A 22,963-nucleotide genomic window follows, 5' to 3' on the forward strand; every position below is an offset into this window, starting at 1 on the left:
AAATTTATGTTCAGTTGGGTCAGACACTCTCATGTTTATATTTTAATATTTTAATCAAGTTAAATGTAAATGATTCATCAAAAGTTTTAATACTTATTGAGAAATATTGAAAATTGTCTTGTAAGCGTGTCGAGGTTAATGAAACATTGTGTACAACTTTCCACTTATTAGCATGTCAAGGTTGTGTACACACTACTCTTTTTACGATATTTTTTTTTACGTCTCGTAAGTCCAGAAATAAAATCCATATAGATTGGATTTCAAAACTGTCATTTTACGTTAGCGCACGCCACTTTGATGATATGACGAAACAGTGATGGTCTTGTTTTTCCCGTTAAAAACTCCGATGCCTGCTAAGTACAGAAGCCGATCACGTCACTTCACGACATCCATAGATTTTAACCTCTTGGGTATCGACTTCCCAGGCAGCAAAGTCGTTATTTGGCTGGTTGTGTGAATAGTCTGTGCGTCCTGTCACCTGTTGATTTGCAAAATGTAGTTATAAATGGCATCAACATAACCTTATTTATACCTTAATTATAACTTTAATGTCGAAAGATAACTCTAAATATTTTGGACACAGGTCGCTTTTGGAGCTATGTAAGTTACTTTTGAGTTGCACAATGATTGTAATATAACAGTTGTCTTTTATTCCTAATAACATTTAGTCCTCTTATGTTCGGTCATGTTTGTTTTTTTATGTTATTCTTTAAAATTTACATCACACGAGTATTTAAAAAGGAACGAAAAATTTGATATCTACATTTAAACTCTGCAAACCACTGTGAAGTGCTCGACAGCGGTGCGTCCCATTGTATCAGGTATTAAGAATATTTATTCCATTTCATGTGATTGTGGAGGACGGAAAACTGATTGTTGAATTATCTCCATGCTTGCTGTAATTAATCTAACATTGTCCTCGCAATTCCAATTAGTGCGATACATAGGATGTTGCAGTACATTCGTTAAGTCGTCAGTTAAAGCAAATTCTTGAAACTATGTAAATAGGCGTTTCTGGGGTAGTTTACGTCTACTTTAAAGAGTTTGCCCGTTTACTTTCATCAGCATCTCTGTGACACTTTCCCACGGATCAAACCAACCTATGACCGTTCGTGCAGCCCTTCTCAGTATACGTTGTTAGGCCTACTTGGAATGAGCCTCAGCACTTGAGCAATATTACAGATAGGTAGCACGAGTGATCTGTAAGGTATATCCTTCGTAGATTGATTGCATTTCCCCCATATTCTACAATAAACCGACGAACACCAGCCTACCAATCACAACCTACAAGTGTTACAGCCAGATATTTTTTTGAGTTCACAGATTCCAACAGCGAGTCACTGATATTACGTTGATGCGATACGTTTTTCGTTTTGTGAAGTGCACAGTTTTACATTCCAGAACATTTAGAACAAATCGCCACTGCTTGAATCACTTCGAAATCTTAAGATTTGATGGAAAATTTATGCAGGTTCTTTCAGACAACACTTCATTATAGATAAAAGCATCATCTTCCAAACGTCTGAGGTTACTGTTGATATTGTCTGGATGGTCATTAATATAAAACATGAACAGCAAGTGTTCCAGCACACTTCCATGGGGCACACCTGAAGCTACATCTGCACCTGTCAATGATGCTCTGACTGAGATGACACTCTGTGTCCTCCGTTAACCCTTAAGCCTGTAGTCGGAAGTATATATATTCTCTCTCTCTCTCTCTCTCTCTCTCTCTCTCTCTCTCTCTCTCTCTCTCTAAGTGGTTGTCAAATTTAGCAGTAAAGCAACATACTCTGCGTGTTTGAGTCTAAAATTGTATGAAGTTAAAGATGTCCTATCAGAACTCACTCAGATGGTACTTCTTCATTGTTAGTAGTGCAGTAAGTCCCTATGGAGATTATTAAGAAAACATATTTAAAATATAATGTCTTTAGTTTCTCCAAAGTAAGCCAATAATTTGCTTCATACAGCTCACGTGTACAAAAGAATTGATTGTAAGTTTTCATTTGCAAAATTTATATCTTTATCATTTTAGCTCTGCTGTGACATTTTAATACCATTTACGAAATTCGTTTGTGGATGATGGTATTTTAAATATTTCATTGATACCTGTTAGTTCAAATTCTGTCCCCTTGTAATTTTTTTAATTTTTTTTAATGTGGGCAGAGCAAATTCTCATTGCAGGATACAGAGAAATACTAACCACAGATAAAATATGTAGCTCTTTGTTTGAGGTTTGTGGTACGTACATATTTTAAAGTGTGCCTGACTCAAATATTTAGAGATTAAATTATGTGGTGGTAAGATCATTGTCCTTGAAAGGCAAGCATCCATGTTTGAGTCCTGGTGGGAAATATCAAGATAGGTTATTTGACTTTATTTGGTTCTCTTGACTATCTACTGTACAAGTGGGATATTAGCAATCTAGGCCAATTACATGAAATAATACAATATTATGTGACTTTCATATCATCTATGTACTATTTTACGTACACTGTGAGGGCATATAATATTACAACCCGCAGGCTACTGGTGCAAGTTTAAATGAATACTTACGAATGTAGTATAAATGAAAGTACATATTTTTATCATAATGACATAGATAAATTCACATTTTGTCATCATATTAATGGCCGGTTTGAGGCTTAAACGACTGCTTTGGCGCCAAGCCAAACTGAGGTGAGAGAGATGCTCTTAGTGCCAAATTTGTACAATGGTGTAGCATAATTATTAGCAATAACAACCCATTTCCACGCTCACAAGATTTAGAGCCTACCACGAGCGCAAGGCAACTGATGTAAGGAGAAGTGAAAGAATGGGTGATGGGTACCAAATGATATGTGCTCGTAAGGAAAAATGTTCTTGAACTGGTTCTGGTTGCAAATTAAGTTAAAATACAAGATTTGTCTTTATGGTGTAAATAAAAGTACATACTTTTTCTTTCCTTCTAGATCATGTTTTTGCTTAACTGTTTTACTTTTTTTCCTTACACCAAAGGATAACTTTGAATTCTAAGAATTTATTCTTTTTATAAAGTTTTATCTATGAGGGAAGTTTTTAGTCTTCTTTTGAATCTCAGTATATAGTTAACTTCCCTCTTTTTTAAAGTATTGATGGGAAGCTTATTGTATACTTTTGACTCAGTAACTCCATTGTGTACTTTTGTGGGAGTTGCAGAGCCTGAAATCTGAAGCTGCAACTTTTTGATTATCATAGTCTGTATCATTACCAGAGGACAGTTTTTTGTGATTTTATATTCCAATTTGGCTCACTGTTTATGATGTTCCATATAGTTTCTACTGTATTGTTTTACTTGCCAATTTTTTGTGTGTAATGGATGTGTTTGGCCTTCCTGCTTACACAAGTTAGAATTTTGCAGTATTTGTTGGGATGCAATTTTGCTGCTTGGCTTGTATCTGATCGTGCCATGCAGCAATATATGTTAAATATTGAAACTTATCGGGATATAAGATCTAGTAAATCTGAGTACAGGAGGATAATAAATCAACCAAAAAGAATGTTTGGAAACTGCTCAAAAGACATGGATAGAAGTTTACAATTCTTCTGACTTAAATAGAATATACAGAGCATTCATTAATAAACTTACTTTCTCATTTGAAATTGTTTTCCCTAAAGGTAAATCAGATCAAGCAGAAGTCTAGAAATAACCCGTTTATTGCGGAAGGAATAGAGGTATTATGTGACACAAAAAGGAAACTGTATCTTGTGTCTGAGAACAGCTCTCTCATTAACATTGTAATGCATTACAAAAAATGCAGCAAAGTATTGAAGCAAGTAATACAGAAATATAAGCAGCTTTATTATGAGAAAAGATAGTTACATCTGGCAACAAAATAAAAACTGTATCGAATATAGTCAAGGCAGAGGCAGGTAGGACCAGAAAGGAAGAGGAACACGTAGCTCTAAAAATAAATGAGGCATTGGTAACAATTGCACATAGTGTTTCAAACATCTTAAACAAGTATGTAAAACATTCTAGGTTTTGAAACTTCCTGGCAGATTAAAACTGTGTGCCCGACTGAGACTCGAACTCGGGACCTTTGCCTTTCGCAGGCAAGTGCTCTACCAACTGAGCTACCCAAGCACGACTCACGGCCGGTCCTCACAGCTTTATTTCTGCCAGTACCTCGTCTCCTACCTTCCAAACTTTACAGAAGCTCTCCTGCGAACCTTGCACAACTAGCACTCCTGAAAGAAAGGCAAAGGTCCCGAGTTAAAGTCTCGGTCGGGCACACAGTTTTAATCTGCCAGGAAGTTTCATATCAGTGCACACTCCGCTGCAGAGTGAAAATCTCATCTGGATTCTAGGTTTTCTTGCCGCGTCAATTCAGGATAAAATCTCGAGTTTTTGACGATCATCTCCATCATCATCATCATCATCGTCATCATCATCATGAGCAACTGACTGCCTTCACTGCTGCTGTGGTAGCCTTTTTTTTTTTAATAACCCGTGGATGGCTTCTGATTGGTCGGCGATTACGTGCTGCTGTCACAGACGGTGTCAATGTGTGCGCTGGTGGCGCCACCACTTCCGTTGGAACGTAAACCTTGGAATTAACATCTCCGCTGCTTCTCTGCATCAAACACTCGTTTCCATGCGCAGCTCAGATAGTATCCGTTATTGCGGTTAAAGTTCTTTTGGCTCATTCTTATTTCAACAGCTTCCTTAATAATAGAATCCCAGTACGTGGAGGCATGGGACAGAATTTTTGTTTCATCAAGCAATGTTTTATGTTTGTTCGTGAAGTTGTGCTCTGCAATTGTCGATTACTCCAGTTCTCTATTTTTTATATGGCGTTGGTGTTCTGCACAGCGGTCGGAAACGGTACGAATGGTCTGATCTGTATATTGCTTAGACACTCACAGGGGGTATTATAAACTCCAGGAACCCTGGGGCCCTTAACAAGGCACATCATATACTTAATTTTCTTAGGAGGACTAAAAATCGGTCTTGCACCTCGTCTATGCAGGACTCTTCCTATTTTGCTGGAAATCGCACCACAAAAAGGAAGAGCCACAATCGGTGTTTCATCCTGTGAGTGTGCAGCATTTTCATGCTTCCTTTTTTATTTATTTATTTTTTGGAGAATGCTGCCTTTATATCGCGTGCACCATAGCCATTCTTTTGGAACACATACTTCAGATGGTGGTCCTTGTCAGAAAAAGTTTTTGCTCTATATACCAACGTGTTCAAAATGGCTTTTTTTCTGAGCAGGATTATGGAAACTCTGTGCATTCAGGTATAAATCTGTATGCGTCGGCTTACGGTATACAGAGTGGCCAAGATTTCGGTCCGCCTGTTGTACTAAAACGTCTAAGAAATGCAGTGAAGACAGTCAGACATAAATTTAGTTACATACCTTAGGACACATACAGGTTACAATATCAAGGCAAACCATGGTGATATTACTAGTTGCCTATAACATGCAGGCCTTACACAAATTGTTGTAAGTAGCCCATAGGCGTCCAAGAGAGATGACATTATAAATGTCCATCACATACAAGCCCAAGCTAGGTACTACCGCAACTTTGGCTCTGTTCTTACGCTACAGGCCGCGTTGCGAGATGGCGCTAGCAGAAGAGGCGCCAATGAATGTCACAGCTTGCATCATAACAGGCTCTGGGTGTGCGGTAACACTGCGTCATTGGGGCTTGTACATAATTCTAGAGATTACTGTATCTTGTAAACATATACAAAACTTGTGAAAGCTGCAGACCTACGCAATTGCCCATCTGCCTGGTCACATATACGACATATCGTAAAGCAAATGAAAATTTCATGAGAACTGTAGAATTACAAAAATGTATATCTGTTTGGTCATACACGTAATAAGATATGAACATACATAGATATTTTATGGGATCTGCAGGGTTATACACAGCACATCAGTCTGGCGATATTTATAAAATCTACCGAGAGTATATACAAATTTTAATAACATTACAGGGTTACACAGTGCATACCCGTCTGGTCATATATAAAAATACCAATAAAACACACCTTCCGTATGAGCGCAGATTTTTTTCGATCATACCAAATGCACATCTGCCTGGTTACATATAAAACATACCGAAAAGAAATGCAAATTTTCTGGGACTGTCGAGTTACACCAGTGCACAACTGTCTGGTCATATATAAAACCTACAAAACTCATACACAAATTTAAGAACACTGCAGGGTTACACAAATTCATATCTGTCTGGTCTTATATTTAAAGAAACAAAAAAAAAACAACATACCGATAAAATACACATTGCGTATGAGCCTATGGGTTTTGGTCTTAAAAACCAATTAATATAAGAAGTACAACTATGTGGCAGCCTCATGTAAATGAACCAGTCATGTAACAAAACCAATATCAAAAAGTTATGTCATCTAATGTTGACCAATATACTTATGTAGTCGTAAAAGACACTCTTCTGTGGTGTACGTGGCGATCACCGAACCAAAACCAATATTAAGTGGAATAAAAAGAATTCCTGTGATCTTAGCTACCAGTTTATTGTTTTACAAGCATCTAAATCGCTCCCACATGAGCACAATGTGCTCCCTACTAAAGCGTATTTTTATGTATCACAAATCAGCCAGCTACGGGTGAGTGGTTAACTTTATTTGGCCACCATGATCAGGCAGGCCATTTATTAAAACCCTGTGTTTTTACTTCACTGTAATCTGTCTGGCCCCCCCTGCGGGTTCGGGGGTAAGAATAGGTTTACGGTATTCCTGCCTGTCGTAAGAGGCGACTAAAAGGAGTCTCAAAAGTTTCGGTCTTATGTGATGGTCCCCTCTCGGGTTTGACCTCCATGTTTCTAAATTCTTCCAAAGAGCGAGCCAATTGGGGAAGGGCACCTTACATGGTGCACTGTATCTGTTGTGCGTTGAGACCTTTAGCCGGCTTTCTCGTCGCCGCAATGCTGTCCTGCTCGTTTTCCATCTCTTGGGTGAGGATACCTTCCTGGGTGCGATTACCACTATGCACTGTGCAGTGTTGCTTTTGCTGAGATGACGACCTCGGACATTTTTGCACCTAAGATCCAGCACGGTAGCCAGTCTGTTGTGGTGGGGCCGCCATGTACCCTGTTGGTTGTAGCCCCCTGACAACACAGGGATCGCTCTGCTGATGCCTGCGCTGTTAACTCCCCACATATGCCAAGGAGTAGATGCCTATCTCCATGTGGCATTGGGACTCCTGGCAATGGCCATCCTGCCAGGTGGCCCTTTCTGAGGCTGGGTGGCGCCCGTGGGGAGGGCCCTTGATCAGAGTTGGTGGGATCGGGGCGGATGACCCGCAATGAAGCGTGGTACATCATCTCTCACTGGTGGCCAGCTGCCAGCAGTCTCTAAGTGTTCTTGGGCTCAATTTAATGCTCAGAAATACGGTCCGAAAACGTTCCCCTCCCTGGCCACACCGTTGGAGGAGCGTATGTCTCAGGATGGCAGCAACAGTTATTAGCCCCGGTTCCTAGTTTGTGCGAGAGCTGATGTGGAGTCTTTCATGTCCACGAAGCCTCAGTTCTTCGTAGAGCATTTAGAGGACAAGTTTGGGGAGGTGGAAGGCTTGTCCAAAATGCACTGTGGATCAGTTTTGATAAAAACGGCATCCTCTGCCCAGTCATGAAGGTTACTTGCTTGTGACAAGTTGGGGGATGTTAACATTATCATCACACCACATGAGAGTTTAAATATAATCCAGGGTATTATTTTCCATAGGGACCTACTTTTGCAGTCTGATGATGAGGTGCATGCCAACTTAGAGCATCGAGGTGTGCATTTCGTCCGGCACGTTCATTGGGGTCCGAGGGATAATCAGGTTGCTACCGGTACCTTCACTTGGCCTTCGAGGGTGATAAATTACTGGAGAAGGTCAAGGTGATGGTCTACCGGTGTGATGTCAAGCCCTATATCCCTCCCCCAATCCGGTGCTTCAAGTACTGGAAGTTCGGCCATATGACTTCGCACTGTACTTCCAGCCCCACATGTCGAGATTGCAGACGCCCATCACATCCCAATACTCCATGTGCCCCGCCTCCCATCTGTGTCAACTGTGGAGAGCACCATTCACCTTGCTCGCCAGACTGCAGGATCTTACAGAAATAGCGAAAAATCATGGAATATAAGACCCTGGACCGACTGACCTATAGTGAGGCTAAGAGGAAATATGACCGACTACATCCTGTGAGAATAACATCTTCATATGTCGCTGCTACGACAACCATCAGTTCCGAGAATTCCAGCTGAATCGCTGAGCCGTACAACTCCACATGCCCCCTTGCTAGTGGGGGGCTCTACCCACCCTGTTGCACCTGCGCCACCTACCTCGGTAGCAAGACCCTCCCACCCATCTGGGACGTCCGTCCCCGCTTCTAAGGCGGAGAAGCGTCCAATTTCTGTGGCTCCTCTCGCTCGCAAGGGGTCCCTTGGGTCCCTCCCTTCTCAGGTTTCCACCAGCGGGAAGGATGACGCCCGACAGCTGCGTAAGTGCCCACAAGCGGCTGGTCGTAGGGCTTCGTGATCCTCCTCCGTCCCAGAGACTGAATCAGTCAAGCCCTCCCAGTGGGTGAAACCCAAGGTTCAGCAAGAGATGTCCAAAAGATAGACCTCTAAGGCCAAAGAACTTGCGATAGCACCCACCCCACCGCAACCTTTGAGCTCTGCGTCTGAGGATGAGGTGGAGGTCCTGGCGTCTGCTGAGGACCTCGATCTCGCTGATCCCTCAGACACCATGGATAGCACTTGCACAGGTGCTCAATTGGGTGGAACTGCAGTGGTTTCTTCCACCATCTTGCTGAGCTCCGACAACTTCTCAGCTTTCACCCTTTCCTCTGCATTGCTCTTCAAGAAACTTGGTTTCCAGCAATGCGAACCCCCACCCTCTGTGGCTATCAGAGCTATTATAAGAACCGGGTGGCTTATAAAAGGGTATCTGGTGGCATCTGCATCTATGTCCTTCACTTCCTTCACAGCGAATCTGTCCCTCTACATACACCCTTAGAGGCTGTCGCAGTTCGGTCGTGGACCCATCAGGCTGTTACTGTCTGCAGTCTGTATCTTCCACCGGATGGTGATGTCTCGCAGCATGTCCAGGCTGCGCTGATAGCCCAATTGCCGCCACCTTTCCTGTTATTGGGCGTATTCAACGCCCATAACCCTCTGTGGGGTGGGTCAGTGGCGACAGGTCGAGGTGCCTCCATTGAGAATGTATTGGCAAAACTTGACCTCTCCCTTTTAAACGATGGTGCTTTCACACATTTCAGTGTGGCGCATGGCATGTACTCCGCCATGGACCTTTGTATCTGCAGCCCTAGCCTCTTACCGTCTGTCCAATGGAGTGTGCATGACAAGTTGTGTGGTAGTGACCACTTTCCGATCTTTCTGTCACTGCCACAGCATCACTCTTCTGGGCGCCCTAGCAGATGGGCTATGAATAAGGCTGACTGGGACTTGTTCTCCTCTATTGCTGCTATTGATCCTCTTTTTAATGAAGCCATTGATGCAGTGGTTTACTCGGTCACCAGTGGCATCGTTATTGCTGCAGAATCTGCCATTCCCCGTTCTTCCGAGTCCCCTCGGCAGAGGACTGTGCCTTGGTCGTCGCCTGTGATCACCGAGGCGATTAAAGATCGCCGGCGGGTGCTCCAGCGTCACAAGCGGTATTCCTCATTAGAAAACCTCATCACCTTTAAACGGTTCCGTGCGCGGGCCCACCGCATCATTCACCGAACCCAAGCAGGAGTGCTGGGAACGGTATGTCTCCACCATTGGCTTCCGTATCTCTCCATCACAGGTTTGGGCCAAGATTAGGTGCGTCTATGGCTATCGGACCCCTGTCAGTGTCCCTGTGCTGTCACTGAATGGAGCAGTTTGTACTGACTCCGACATAATTGCAAACTGCTTAGCAGACCATTTTTCTGTGTTCCGCTTCTGTGAATTACCCACTGGCCTTCCGCTCCCTGAAAGAGCGGTTGGAACGTTGGAGCCTTTCATTTCACACCTGCTATCCTGAATCTTACAATGTTCCATTCAGTGAGTGGGAATTCCACAGTGCCCTAGCTGCTTGCCCTGATACAGCTCCCGGGCCAGATCACATCCACTGTCAGGTGCTGAAACACCTCTCCGTGGACTGCCAGCGATGCATCCTCGACCTTTACAACCATATCTGGGTCGAGGGTGAGTTTCCATCGCAATGGTGGGAAAGCATTGTTATCCCTGTTTTGAAACCTGGCGAGAACCCATTGGAGGTGGACAGCTACCGCCCCATTAGCCTCACCAAAATTCTTTGCAAGTTGCTCGAATGCATGGTGAGCCGGCAGTTGAGTTGGGTACTCGAATCTCGGGACCTTCTGGCTCTGTCTCAGGGTGGGTTCCGTAAAGGCCTCTCTGCCGCCAACAATCTGGTGAGCCTGGAGTCAGCCATCCGTACGGCCTTTGCCCACCGTCAGCATCTCGTCGCTGTCTTTTTTGACATGCAGAAGGGGTACGATATGACATGGTGCCATCACATCCTCTCTACGCTTCATGGTTGGGGTCTTCGAGGTCCGCTGCCAATTTTCATACGAAATTTTCTGTTGTGTCATACCTTCCGCATGCAAGTCGCGGCCTCCCATAGTTCCCCCCCGCCCCCCCCCCCCCCCCCAAGTTCAGGAAAACGGGGTACCACAGGTACCTGTCTTAAGTGTCTGCCTGTTTTTAATTGCAATTAACAGGCTCACTGCGGCGGTGGGAACGTCTGTCTCAGCTTTCTTGTATGCTGATGACTTCTGCCTCTATTATAGCTCCATTGGCATTGCAGCTGCAGAACATCAGGTGCAGGGCACTATCCGCAAGGCGCAGTCTTGGGCTGTAGCGCATGGCTTCCAGTTTTCGGCTGCCAAGACTTGTGTTATGCATTTCTGCTGGCGATGCACAGTGTACCCTGAGCCGCGGCTTTATCTTGCCGGCGAAATTCTTGCTGTGGTGGAGACACATCGGTTTTTGGGTGTAGTTTTTGATGCCCGGTTGACTTGGCTCCCACATATTCGGCAGCTTAAACAGATGTGTTGGTGGCATCTTAATGCTCTGTGATGCTTGAGCCACACCCGCTGGGGCACCGACCGTCACCCTCTTATGGCTCTACCAGGCGTTACCCCAGTCCCGTCTGGATCATGGGAGCCTGGCTTATGGTTCAGCATCCCCTTCTGCGTTGCGGGTGCTGGACCCAATCCTTCACAGCGGGATCCGACTTGCCACTGGAGCTTTCCGGACCATTCCTGTGAACATCATACTTGTGGAGGCAGGCGTCCCTCCACTGCAGTTACGGCGCCAACGTTTGCTGGCCGCTTATGCTACATATGTTTGTAGCTTGCCCGGGCATCCTAATTATCGTCTCCTGTTCCCTCAGTCTATTGTCCGTCTCCCAGAACGTCAGCCCCGGTCGGGTTGTACAATCGCAGTCCGCGTTAGAGAGCTTCTCTCCGGGCTTGGGGTTTTCCCTCTTCCACCTTCTTTCCGGGCCCCCCTGCGTACACCCCTATGGTGTGTGCCCCGCCCTTGCCTTCAGCTCGAATTGGCACAGGGCCCGAAGGACTCAGTCCCTCCGGAGGCCTTCCACTGCCTCATTCTTTCCATCCTTGCCACATGTCGGGGCTCTGGCGTTGTTTACACTGGTGGTTTGATGGTTACTGGTCGTGTCGGTTATCCTCTCACTCTAGGGGACCAATATGAACAACGCTCATTGCCGGCTGGCTGCAGCGTTTTCACTGCTGAGCTGGTCGCCATCTTTCGTGCCCTAGAGTATATCGGCTCCTGCTCAGGTGAGTCCTTCGTTATCTGTAGCGACTCCCTGAGCAGTTTACGAGCTATCGACCAGTGTTTTCCTCGCTCTCGTCTGGTGATGGCTGTCCAGGAGTCCCTCCATACTGTTGCAGCTGCTCTGTGGTCTTTGTGTGGACCCCTGGTCATGTCAGCATCCCGGGCAATGAACACGTTGACCACCTGGCCAAAGAGGCCACTCGTGAACGAACTCTGGACATTGGCCTCCCGGAGACTGATTTGCTAGCAGTCTTACGCCACCAAGTTTTTGCGCTTTGGGATGCTGAATGGCGCGAGCTGACCACACCCAATAAACTCCGTGCTATCAACGAGACGACGACTGTGTGGCGATCATCCATGCGAGCCACTTGCAGGGACTCAGTTGTCCTTTGTTGGCTCCGCATTGGCCACACTCGGCTGACGCACTGATATATACTGCGTTGTGACATTTGTGATGCCTGATATGCTCCCTGCCCTTTTAACAGATGACACTGCCATGGCAGGCTTAGTTTTGTGATTTATTCAAGCAGGGGGCTTTTATCACTTAATCTAAGTGTTTGTCTTTTTTGTGTTGAGTCTGGCCTTTGGCCTACGATTTTAGATTGAGCTTTTAGTGTGTTTCTCGGTGGTTGGTTTTCCCTTTTTTGTCTCTTATAGTCGGCCAACCACTGTCACACTCTGTGTGATTTAATTCCTTTTGTCTGGTCTCTGTCTAAGTCTTTCTTGTCCTGTGTCATCTGTCGTCTTTTACATTGTTTGTTTTTCTTCTGTGTGGGTGTTTGAAATTTTGGAAAAAGGGAGCGAAGACCGTAGCAGTCTGGTCCCTTTAATTCCACAAACCAACCAACCAATCTGTCTGGGTCCAGAGACAGATTATCAATCATAGCCTTGCAGTGCCTGTATACTCTTGTTGGGAATGAGATCATAGAGAGTAGGTTTGAAAGTCGACAATAATGATTCCAACCATTTATGATTGCTATTATTTGAAAAGAAAACTAATGTTAAAATCCCTCCATAGTGTGATTTTACTGTTATTCATATAAAATTTTATAACAGTTGATTGTAGCTGAGAAAGAAATTTCTAAATGTTTCCTGAGGTGCCTTGTAAATTGCTAATATTATGAGGGACTTAGTTTCCAGTTCTAATTTGACAGCACAGTATTCAAAAATGCTGTTCAATTCAGTACTGAATTACATCTATGACTTGTGGTCTAAGAGCATTGTACATGTAAATTTCCACCCCACCATGTTTGAAGTTGGTCATACAGAACCAACTCTATAGCTTTTTAAATATATCTGATTAATTTCTGTAACTTCTAGAATGTGCTTCAGCTGTTTCTTGAAGGAAAAGTTGCAGCTGTTCTTTTTTTTATTTAAAAGGCTTCTTATACTTTCATAAAATGTTTTTAAGCAATACAGGTCATATGCTGTATTTTTGACAGGTTCCTTAATGTTACGTTTGACATGAGCTAAATTATTATAAAGTACATTTATTCTGAAACTTTCTCCATTCTGTAACCTAAAACAGGTCTTATTTGAATGGTAGTTATTACTGGAATGTGGTACTGGAGTTGTGTTGGAGCCAAACATAAAAACATCACTATTATGAATTTTCTTGTGGCCATTCAAATGAAGACCGTGTGTAGTGCTAAATCTTAAATCACATTTATAAACTGTTTCCATATATTAGAGAGCTGTGTTAATTTTCGTCATTGATCTCCTTGTAAAAATTATGTAGGGGGTCCATTATGTAACTTATGTAAGGAGATCAATGCTGCAAATAAACAGTTTTTTTTTATGTGTGTGATAGATACACATGAAACTTCATATATTTTTTGAATTTAAGTTTTAGTTTTTGTGGTGAAAATTATGTTGGATATGGCAAACTGCATTTTGATGTGTTGTGGACGTAAACAGTAGGCTATGCTAAGGGTCAATCTATTACCACAGTCTTTTGTAACTTTCGTATTTGTTGGATGGGAAATTAGACATAGACAGCAAACAGTACAGACATAAATATACCCATATATATATATATATATATATGGATTTTGGAATGTAACAACACTAATGAGGTGTTTTGGCTACTGCAGTGTATCTGGGAATGTACCAGGCCCACTTGCAGCATTAACTATATGTTCAGCATATTTTGCAATTAATGTCATGCAGGTTATGCCACTATGAGCGTTAAAGTTTGCCAGATGAACATACCAATACTGGATGTCAACTTTGTTCCATAGCGTAATGATGATGTGGTGCGCAACATTATATGTGTGCAAACAGAAAGAGAGTAGAACATTTGTGTTCGCCTTTGGAACGTGGTTGTGGTGGCTGACTTATATGTAGTATAGCCTGAAGTCTAGATAAGAATTAAAGGTGACAGTTCAGTTGTGAGTTGACAAATCGATATTGTAAACTCCATTATCCTTGTTCTATTTTTATTTATCTTTTTCGTAGAAATTATTTTCAAGATGTTGTTCATTATATTCAACTGATTTTCCAAGAATTTTGCCATCTCTGGCAGAATTACAGTGTCATCGGCAAACCTCAAGGGTTTTTAATTCTTCTTCTTAAATTTTAATTCCCTATGAAAATTTTATATGGTTTCATTTACCGCTTACTCAATGTAAGGAATGAATAATATGGGAGATGGGCTAAAACACTGTCTCACTCCCTTGTCAACCATTACCTCCCTTTCACATGCTTTGACTCTGTCTATTGCAATCTGGTTTCTGTATGAGTTGTAGATAATACTGTGCTTCTTGTATTTTATTGCAGCTACTTTCAGAATTTCAGAGAGAGTATTGCAGTCACCATTGTCAAAAGCTTACTCTAAATCTACAAGTGCTGTAAACAGAGGTTTACCCTCCTTCAGTGTATGTTGTGAGATAAGCTGCAGAGCAAGCATTTTCCCATATGTTCCTGCATTTTTTCGGAATTAAAACTAATTGTTCCAAGTTCATTTTCTACCAGTCATACGATTATTATGTAGCTTAGTCATGTTAGTGTTTTATAACCATGATTTATTAAACTGATGGTTCAGCAATACACCTGCTTCCATTGCAACTGCCCCTCAAGGCAGAAAACTTAGCAGTGATCAATGGTATGAGGATGCAGAAGGTAATGGAAACCACTGCTTTATAGACAGGACATGTGGCCTGTAATTGAAAAAGTGTCTTGTTGATCTCTCCTTTGGCAAAAGATTCCAGACTGGTTCCCCACTTGGATCTCTAGGAGGGGACTGCCAAGGGGGAGGTGACCATGAGAAAAAGATTGAATAATCAACGAAAGGACAATATTCTATGAGTCAGGGTGCAGAATGTCAGAAGTTTGAACATGGTCGAGAAGCTAGAAAATCTGAAAAAGGAAATGCTAAGGCTCAACCTAGATATAGTGGGGGGTCAGTGAAGTGGCATGGAAAGAGGACAATTTCTGATCAGACGAGTATAGGGTAATATTAACAATGGCAGCAGACGGGTGTAATGAGAGTAGTATTTGTTATGAATAAGAAGGTAGGGCAGAGATTGAGTTGTTGTAAATAGTTCAGTGACTGGGTTGTTCTCATCAGAAATGACAGCAAACCAACACCGACAGCAATAATTCGGGTGTGCATGCCAATGTAGCAAGCTGAAGATGATGAGATAGAGAAAGTATATGAGGATATTGAGCACGTAATTCGGTATGTAAAGGGACATGAAAATCTAATAGTCAGAGGGGACTGTAATATGATTGTAGAGAAGGAGTAGAAGAAAGGGTTATGGGAGAATATGGGCTTGGTACTAGGGATGAGACAGGAGGATGACTAATTGAGTTCTGCAATAAATTTCAGCCAGTGACGGTGAATACTCTGCTTAAGAATAACAGGAGGAGAAGGTATACATTAAAAGGGCTGGGAGATAGGGAAGATTTAAGTTAGGTTACATCATGGTCTGACAGAGATTCTGAACTCGGATACTGGATTGTAAGGTGTACCCAGGAGCAGATATAGACTCAGATCACAATTCAGTAGTGATGAAGAGTAGGATGAAATTTAAGAGAGTAGTAGGAAGAATCACTGCACAAAGAAGTGGGATACAGAAGTGCTAAGGAGTGAAGAGTTACACTTGAAGTTCTCTGAGGTTATTCATACTAAAATAAGGAATAGCTCAGTAGGCAGTTCAGTTCAAGAGGACTGCGCATCTCTAGGAAGGGCAGTCACAGAAGTTGCAAAGAAAACAGTCGGTACAAAGAAGGTAACTACAGAGAACCTATGGGTAACAGTAGGAATAATTCACTTGACTGGAAGAAGGAAGTACAAAAATGTTCAAGGGAATACAGAAATATAAGTCACTTAGGAATGAAATAAATAGTAAGTGCAGGGAAGCTATGGTGATATGGCTGCATAAAACATGTGAAGAAATCGAAAAAAGAAATTATGGTCAGGACTGACTAACCTATAGATAAGTCATAACAACCTCTGGTGAAATTAAAAGCAAGTGTGGTAACATTAAGAGTGCATTGGGATTTCCATTGTTAAATGCAGAGGAGAAATTGGGTAGGTGGCAAGAGTCCAATAAATGCCTCTCTTTAAGGGGGAAGATTTGGCTGATGACATGACAGAGAAGAAATAACAGGACTCGATTTAGAAGAGACAGGGGATCCAGTACTAGAAACATAATTTGAAAGAGCTTTGGAAGACTTAAGATCCAATAAGGCAGAAGAGATTGACAACATTCCATCAGAATTTCTAAAATTGTTGGGAAAAGTGCTAACAAAATGACTTCACATTGGTGTGTAGAATGTGTGTGTCTGGCGATACACCATCTGACTTCTGGTGAAACATCCTCCACAGAGTTGTGAAGGTGACAAGAGATGACAAGTGCAAAAACTGTCATGCAATCAGCTTAACAGCTTGTGCGTCCAAGTTGCTGACAACAATTGTATACAGAAGAGTGTAAAAGAAAATTGAGGATGTGTTACATGACGATCAAGTTGGCCTTAGGAAAGGTAAAGGCAACAGAGAGCCAGTTCTAACTTTGCGGTTGATGATGGAAGAAAGACTAAAGGAAAAATCAAGGCACATTCATAGGACTTGTTGACCTGGAAAAACTGTTTAACAGTGTCAATGGTGTCAGAAAAGTGGGGTAGGCTACAGGGAAAGCTGGGTAATATACAATTTGTACAACAGACAAGAGGGAACAATAAGAGTGGAAGATCTAGAAGAAAGTGCTCAGATTACAAGGGTGTAAGACAGGGATGCAGTCTTTCACCAGCACTGTTCAATCTATACATCACAGTAGCAATGACGGACAAAAGAGAGAGACTAAACAGTGGAATTAAAATTCAGGGTAAAAGGAGATCAATGATAAGATTCACTGATTACAGTTCTATCCTCAGTGAAAGTGAAGAAGAATTATGGGATCTGTTGAATGGAAGTCTAATGAGTGTAGAATATAGATACAGAATAAGCCGTAGAAAGATGAAAGTAATGAGACAATACTATGAAATGGAAAGTTGCATCCCATCCCGGATTTTCCGTTGTTTGAAAATAATAAGTAGCAGCAGAAATAAGAACAGTGAGAAACTTGACATCAAGGTTAATCACGAAGTAGATGAAGTTAATGAATACTGCTGCCTCGGCAGCAAAATACCTCGTGACAAATGGAGCAAGGAGGATATAAAAAGCAGACTAACTCTGGCAAATAGGGCGTTCCTGGCCAAGAGAAGTCTACTAGTATCAAGCATAGGACTTAATTTCAGGTAGAAATTTCTGAGAATGTATGTTTGAAGCACAGCATTGTATGGTAGTGAAACGTGGACTGTGGGAAAATTGGAAAAGAAGAAAATCAAAGCATTTCAGATGTGGTACAACGAAAAATGTTGGAAATTGGGTGGACTGATAAGGTAAGAAATGAGGAAGTTCTCCGCAGAATCTGAGAGGAAGGTAATGTGTGGAAAACACTGACAAGAAGAAGGGACAGGATGGTAGGACATCTCTTAAAACATCACAGAATAACTTCCATGGTACTTTCTGTGTCGTCTCGTTGTCACTGTAGGCTTGTACCACGGGAAGCAAGGAGAGGATGTTTGGCTGGTATCTTCTTCTACAACACAAACTACACACACATATTAACAGGGTTGTTTATTCATAAGAACAAGAAGTTCCATAACTTAAGATAGTTCAGGTGTTGTGGTACAAGCTCTTCCGTGATAGTCCATGTTAGCCGCACTGCTGGTGAAGTTCAAGTCCCACTATGTACACTGCTCGGAAGGAGTAGAAGAAAGGGTAACTGACTCACTCTGAGCTAGACTCACTGGATGACTGACTGAGCACTCCGGTCTGCGGTGGCCATCTAAATACTAGCGGTTGAGAGAGCATAGGCAGCGCGTTGCTTGTGAGTCTCCTGATAGGTTTGCTTGCTCCGGTGCCTACTATCGATCTTATCGCAGCCTCTTTGCTGATCGGAGTGCTGGCCACTGCTTAAGCCAGCACATTCCTCCCCCTGAAATGCTGCACTGTTGTCGTGTAGTGAGGTTGTGAACGACAACGGGGAGGGAGGCAGGATGCTGGAAGTAGATGAGCCAGGAGCTGTAGCTGTCGAGGAAGGTGTACTCCCAACTGCACCTCGCCGTGTGGCTTCTGACGCAACAGGTATGCCCTCCGGAAGACTACAGGTACTGCCAGGGCACATATCTGGGCCTGAGGGTGTGTCGTGGGGCAATGATGGTGATGGTGGGTCCAAGTCCAAGGGTCGGCGAGTGGGGGAAGGTGAGGGCAAGGGCGCATTGTCCGTCGAGTCCTGGGGTGTCCTGGTGGCACCGTGAACTTGTTGAGCTCTTTTTGGCATAGGAAAAATGGAGTTTTCCATTGTGGTGATTGCTGCTTTGTTTCAGGGTCATAACCATAGACCCAAGAATTCTGGACACACTCGAATTCTGTTCCATCTCATTGCATGTCTGAATCCTGAGGTTTCATTGTTTGATGTTTAGAAGATGAGGGGTAGACTTTACTGCAATTCATCTGAGGTTCAGTTCATTGGCTGGAATTTGTTGACATGTACCATACTACAGCCCAAGTCTGTTACGAACATTGTCAGTTGCCTGCCTTTGATCTTTGTGAATCACATCATGCACTGTCATGATCATTTCCTGTGTTGTTCATGTTGATGGTCGACCAAAATGTTTTCATCTTCCACAGATTTTCAGTCTTTCTTGAAGTGCTGGAACTACTAGAATATCCTTGCTTGATTCACTGCAATCTCACCAAATGCCTCTGTTAGCATGTGATGGGTTTCAGCTGCAGTTTTCAACTTGAAACAGAATTTGATATTAATTTATTACTCCACACTATCCATTTCACAATTTGCAGTAGCACTGAAATATATCCTGACATGCGCCGTTACAACTCGCAACTGTACATGTCAAAGATGATGCCACAGTAGCTAAGATGTGTACCTTGAGACAACTAGCAGCAGAATGTCGTACTGCCTCTAGTCAGACCGGTACAATGAAATTCTGAGATGTTTTAGGTAGTATTTTGTATGTCACCACAAGACATTGGCTGTTACAAGCTAATACTAAAACCCTGTGAGCGTAACATGCTGATTACATTCTTTTTGCCAGTGTCTTTTTGTGTTTATTCTGTCATAGTTGACAATCAATGTTAATCCCTAAAAACTGTGCATTTGCTACACAACTACAGATTTATCAACTATGTTTAATATGACATAGGTGTTGTTCCCCTTAATGATGAAGGATGTGCTGTTTTTTTTGTGTGTGTGTTCAATATTAATTCATTACATATTGTCCAACAGTGAACATTCTTGAGGTTTCGTTTGCTTTCTTTAATACGGATTCTGCTATTTAATCAGTGATTATGATGTTGTATTAGTTACTTTGGAAAAATACATGAACTAAAGGAATCATTTATTATGTTTGTTAATGGGGCTTGTATGTGATCTAACCATGCCTTCAGTAGAGAGACAGGAACCTCATCTCTGCCTGTTGGCTTCTTAATTTGTAATTGTTGTATTATCTTTCTGACTGCAAGCTCTCTTGTGTGAAACACGGCATTGTGCTTGCTGTATTAAGTCATGGTAGGTGCTACACATCTTTTAGAACATTTTACCACAGTTTCACTGCAATACCAGAGAAACAGTCATTTACAAAATTTGCTAATTCCTAAGGGCTTTGTTATTCTACCCCCATTTTTGATTTGCATGTTGTACTTAAGCCTGCCTTTTTCAGTTTCTTGTTTTGTAACATCCCACACTACTTTGCTTTTATTTCCTTCATTATATGTTGTTTTGTCATAAAATGATTTATTTTATTTTTTTATACACGTGATAGGAATCTAGGCTTGTGGATTAGTGTAGTGTTTTAGCAAAGAACTAATAAATTTAAGTGCCTAGGAGGACTTCCTAACATCAGCAGTTATCAATCTGTTTTCCTTAGCTGCTCTGTAGGAATGGCTGCTTTTGAATACATCTCCACAAAAATTAATTTATCTCAGTTTTGATTTGCCAATGCCCTAGAAAAAGTGTGTATTTATGTTCTGAGAAGATCCATTTATTGGCTGCAAGGTTTTACAAACCTTGTCTTTAGCTTTTTTATCTGACAATAGTGACCCAAAAGGCCAAGATTCTTAAAAATACTTTACACATTTTCCCTATCAACACCTGTAAGTATATGGTCAAAAACTGATGCTGAACTTTTTGATAACCTTGTATTAATGTTTGCTATTTGTGCCACTCTAAAAGTGTCAATGTTTAGGAAGGTATAACCAATTTCACCCTCAACACCTATGTTACTATACATGTATTGCAGTTACCTATCTCGTGATTGGGTGGGATTTTGACTTGTATATGTCTGTGCTCTTGTAGCCCTTATTTTGCTCTGTGTATTTTTGCTGCTAAACTGTTTTGCCCATTTCTGTACTCACCAGACTTTCACACAGCTATTTTGCAATCTGTGTCAGGTAAAAGGAATTTAAATGTAGCAGCTTGTGTACACCTTTTCTGGCTTTTTCTATGTTCTAAGGTATGCAGCAGGTTATACACATATGGTGTCAGCTAAAGTGTATCTATTCTGTTCACAGGGCAGGTTTTGAGGAGCCAGACTTGTTTCAGGTTTCTATTAAAGCTCTGAAACCTTCTACACAAGACATGGTTTGCAGCTTACTGAATCCCTTGAAAGTTATTCCAACAGATGAAGGCCTGCCAAGGTTAGTTTATGAGATAACTAAATCTTTTATGGGAGCTGAACGAAACAGATTCCATAGTTCCTTTTTTAGGAAATGCATTTGAATTTGACAGGAATGTCTTGAGCAACACATTCACATAGTACAGCTGTGCATCACAAAGTTCTTGCGTTTGCTGACTGGTTGCTTTTCCATAAGATTTCATTGAAAGAGGTGTCATTGTGCTTGAGATTGTGTGAGTGGAGTACATTTTTTGTGTGTGATGAGATATGTGATAAGATTAAGATATCTGTTATTGATTATACAATGGAACATTTAGCACGGAATAACAATAATATGGAAAGGATAGATTAGTCCACCCCCCCCCCCCCCCCCTCATGGAGAAGGCATTGGGTCATAGACAGGCAAAATGAAAAAGAATGCTAGATACATTCAGCTATTGGACCAAGCCCTTCATCAAAACATAGAAAACACATATGCATTCACACAAGCACAACTCCCATACACAGGGCCACAGTGGTCTCTGGGCATTAAGGCCCTTTGTGCCCTGAGACAGCAGTGGCCCTGTTTCTGATTTGTGCTTGTGTGTTTGAGAGTCTTTTATGCCTTATGAAGGACTTAGTCTGATAGCTGAACATATCTAGCATTCTTTTTCATTGTGTGTGTCTGCAACTCAGTGCCACCTCCATGTGGGGAGTTGCAAGTGTTGATTATGCATAAACATATAGTATGCAGGGTGTTCAGAAAGTACCACTTTTAAGAGTAAGACACCATTTAGTTTTCATTTTTCAACTTTTTACAAAGTCCCAGCCACATTTCTAACCCACCCAAAACTTGGGAGTTGTTGAGCACTGTAAAATATGCCTTTGTCTAATTTGAATAAAATGTTTTCCCTGTTTTCCTTGTTTTGAAACAAGAAGAAATCACTGTGGAAGTGGGTCAGATGAAGAGAGTGGAGGGAAGGGAGAGCAATTAGTAGTTCAATTCATGCTGTTTTATGGCGACAGTTTCAGATGATGGTGTTGGCACTTGGGCGTGGGGAAACAGCACTTTCTTCTTCACCAAATGTGGCCATTATTTCTCCCAATTTCTTGTCAAAGTGGTCCAGTAGCTCACTGTATTGTTGTTCAGTGATAATTTTTCCTATTTCTAAACTTTCTGTCATCCCCTTAACATTGCAAATATGTTTTCTTATTGCCAACTTATGAAGTAAAATACTAATTGTCCAAGTGCCATTCCCTTAGCACTCCATGGTGTCTGCTGCTGTTTCCATCTTTGTTCGATGATCAGCAGTAGTCTTGCAGTGGATTTCTTGTGTTTTATTCTATAAGTGCATCTTCAAGGTGCCTAGCTGATCCTTACCAGAAACAGATGTGAAACAAGATTTAAAGTTGCTGAAGCAATGTCTGGCTGTTGTTGTTGGTGAAGCATCAGCATAAATAGCATCCAGTTTCACTTTGATCTTGTCACACATTATCCCATCCACAAACAGAAAATGAATAGCTGAACAATACTGCACTTTCTCTGTCTCAATGGGAACCACATAGCACAACGCAATAAAATAGCTGCCAATTCCAAAGTAACGTATGAATCAGTGTCATTTTTGTTTTAATGTGTCCAACAGATTGTGGTGCATTATGATAATGTAAGTTTCCTTTATCAATGACATCTGTCTTCAAACATGAGTAGGTCTATATTTACTGAACCATCCTCTTAATTATTTCTGTATAGTGTGCCATATTATGTACCTCTTTGTGTGTGGCTAACTCTTAAAACTGTACAAAATGATAAAGACATATCTAATAATAATATTTCAGGCATAATAATTTTTTTTTCTTTACTGATTAGCTGCTTACCATCCTTCCAGGCATTCATTTGTACATTCTGTGCTATTTGATACTGGAGGCATATTGTGTCATTGAAAAGGAACAATGATATGTAGTAGGTGACTGGAAAAAAGGAACTTTCTTGTTTTCAAG

At 41.9% G+C, this 22,963-nt stretch overlaps 1 protein-coding gene across 1 annotated transcript in view; it reads left to right on the forward strand.

Moving 5' to 3' along the window:
• The first annotated feature begins 458 nt into the window (after nt 1-458).
• LOC124566580 (myeloid differentiation primary response protein MyD88) overlaps nt 459-22,963 on the forward strand; it is a 95,549-nt gene continuing 73,044 nt past the window's right edge. Inside the window, exons 1-2 of the mRNA XM_047131032.1 lie at nt 459-600; nt 20,883-21,008. Coding sequence (XP_046986988.1) covers nt 599-600; nt 20,883-21,008 — 128 coding nt within the window. The 5' untranslated portion in view covers nt 459-598. The remainder of the gene's footprint in view (nt 601-20,882; nt 21,009-22,963) is intronic.

Source organism: Schistocerca americana, chromosome 1 (genome assembly GCF_021461395.2).
Source record: "Schistocerca americana isolate TAMUIC-IGC-003095 chromosome 1, iqSchAmer2.1, whole genome shotgun sequence".
Taxonomy (NCBI): domain Eukaryota; kingdom Metazoa; phylum Arthropoda; class Insecta; order Orthoptera; family Acrididae; genus Schistocerca; species Schistocerca americana.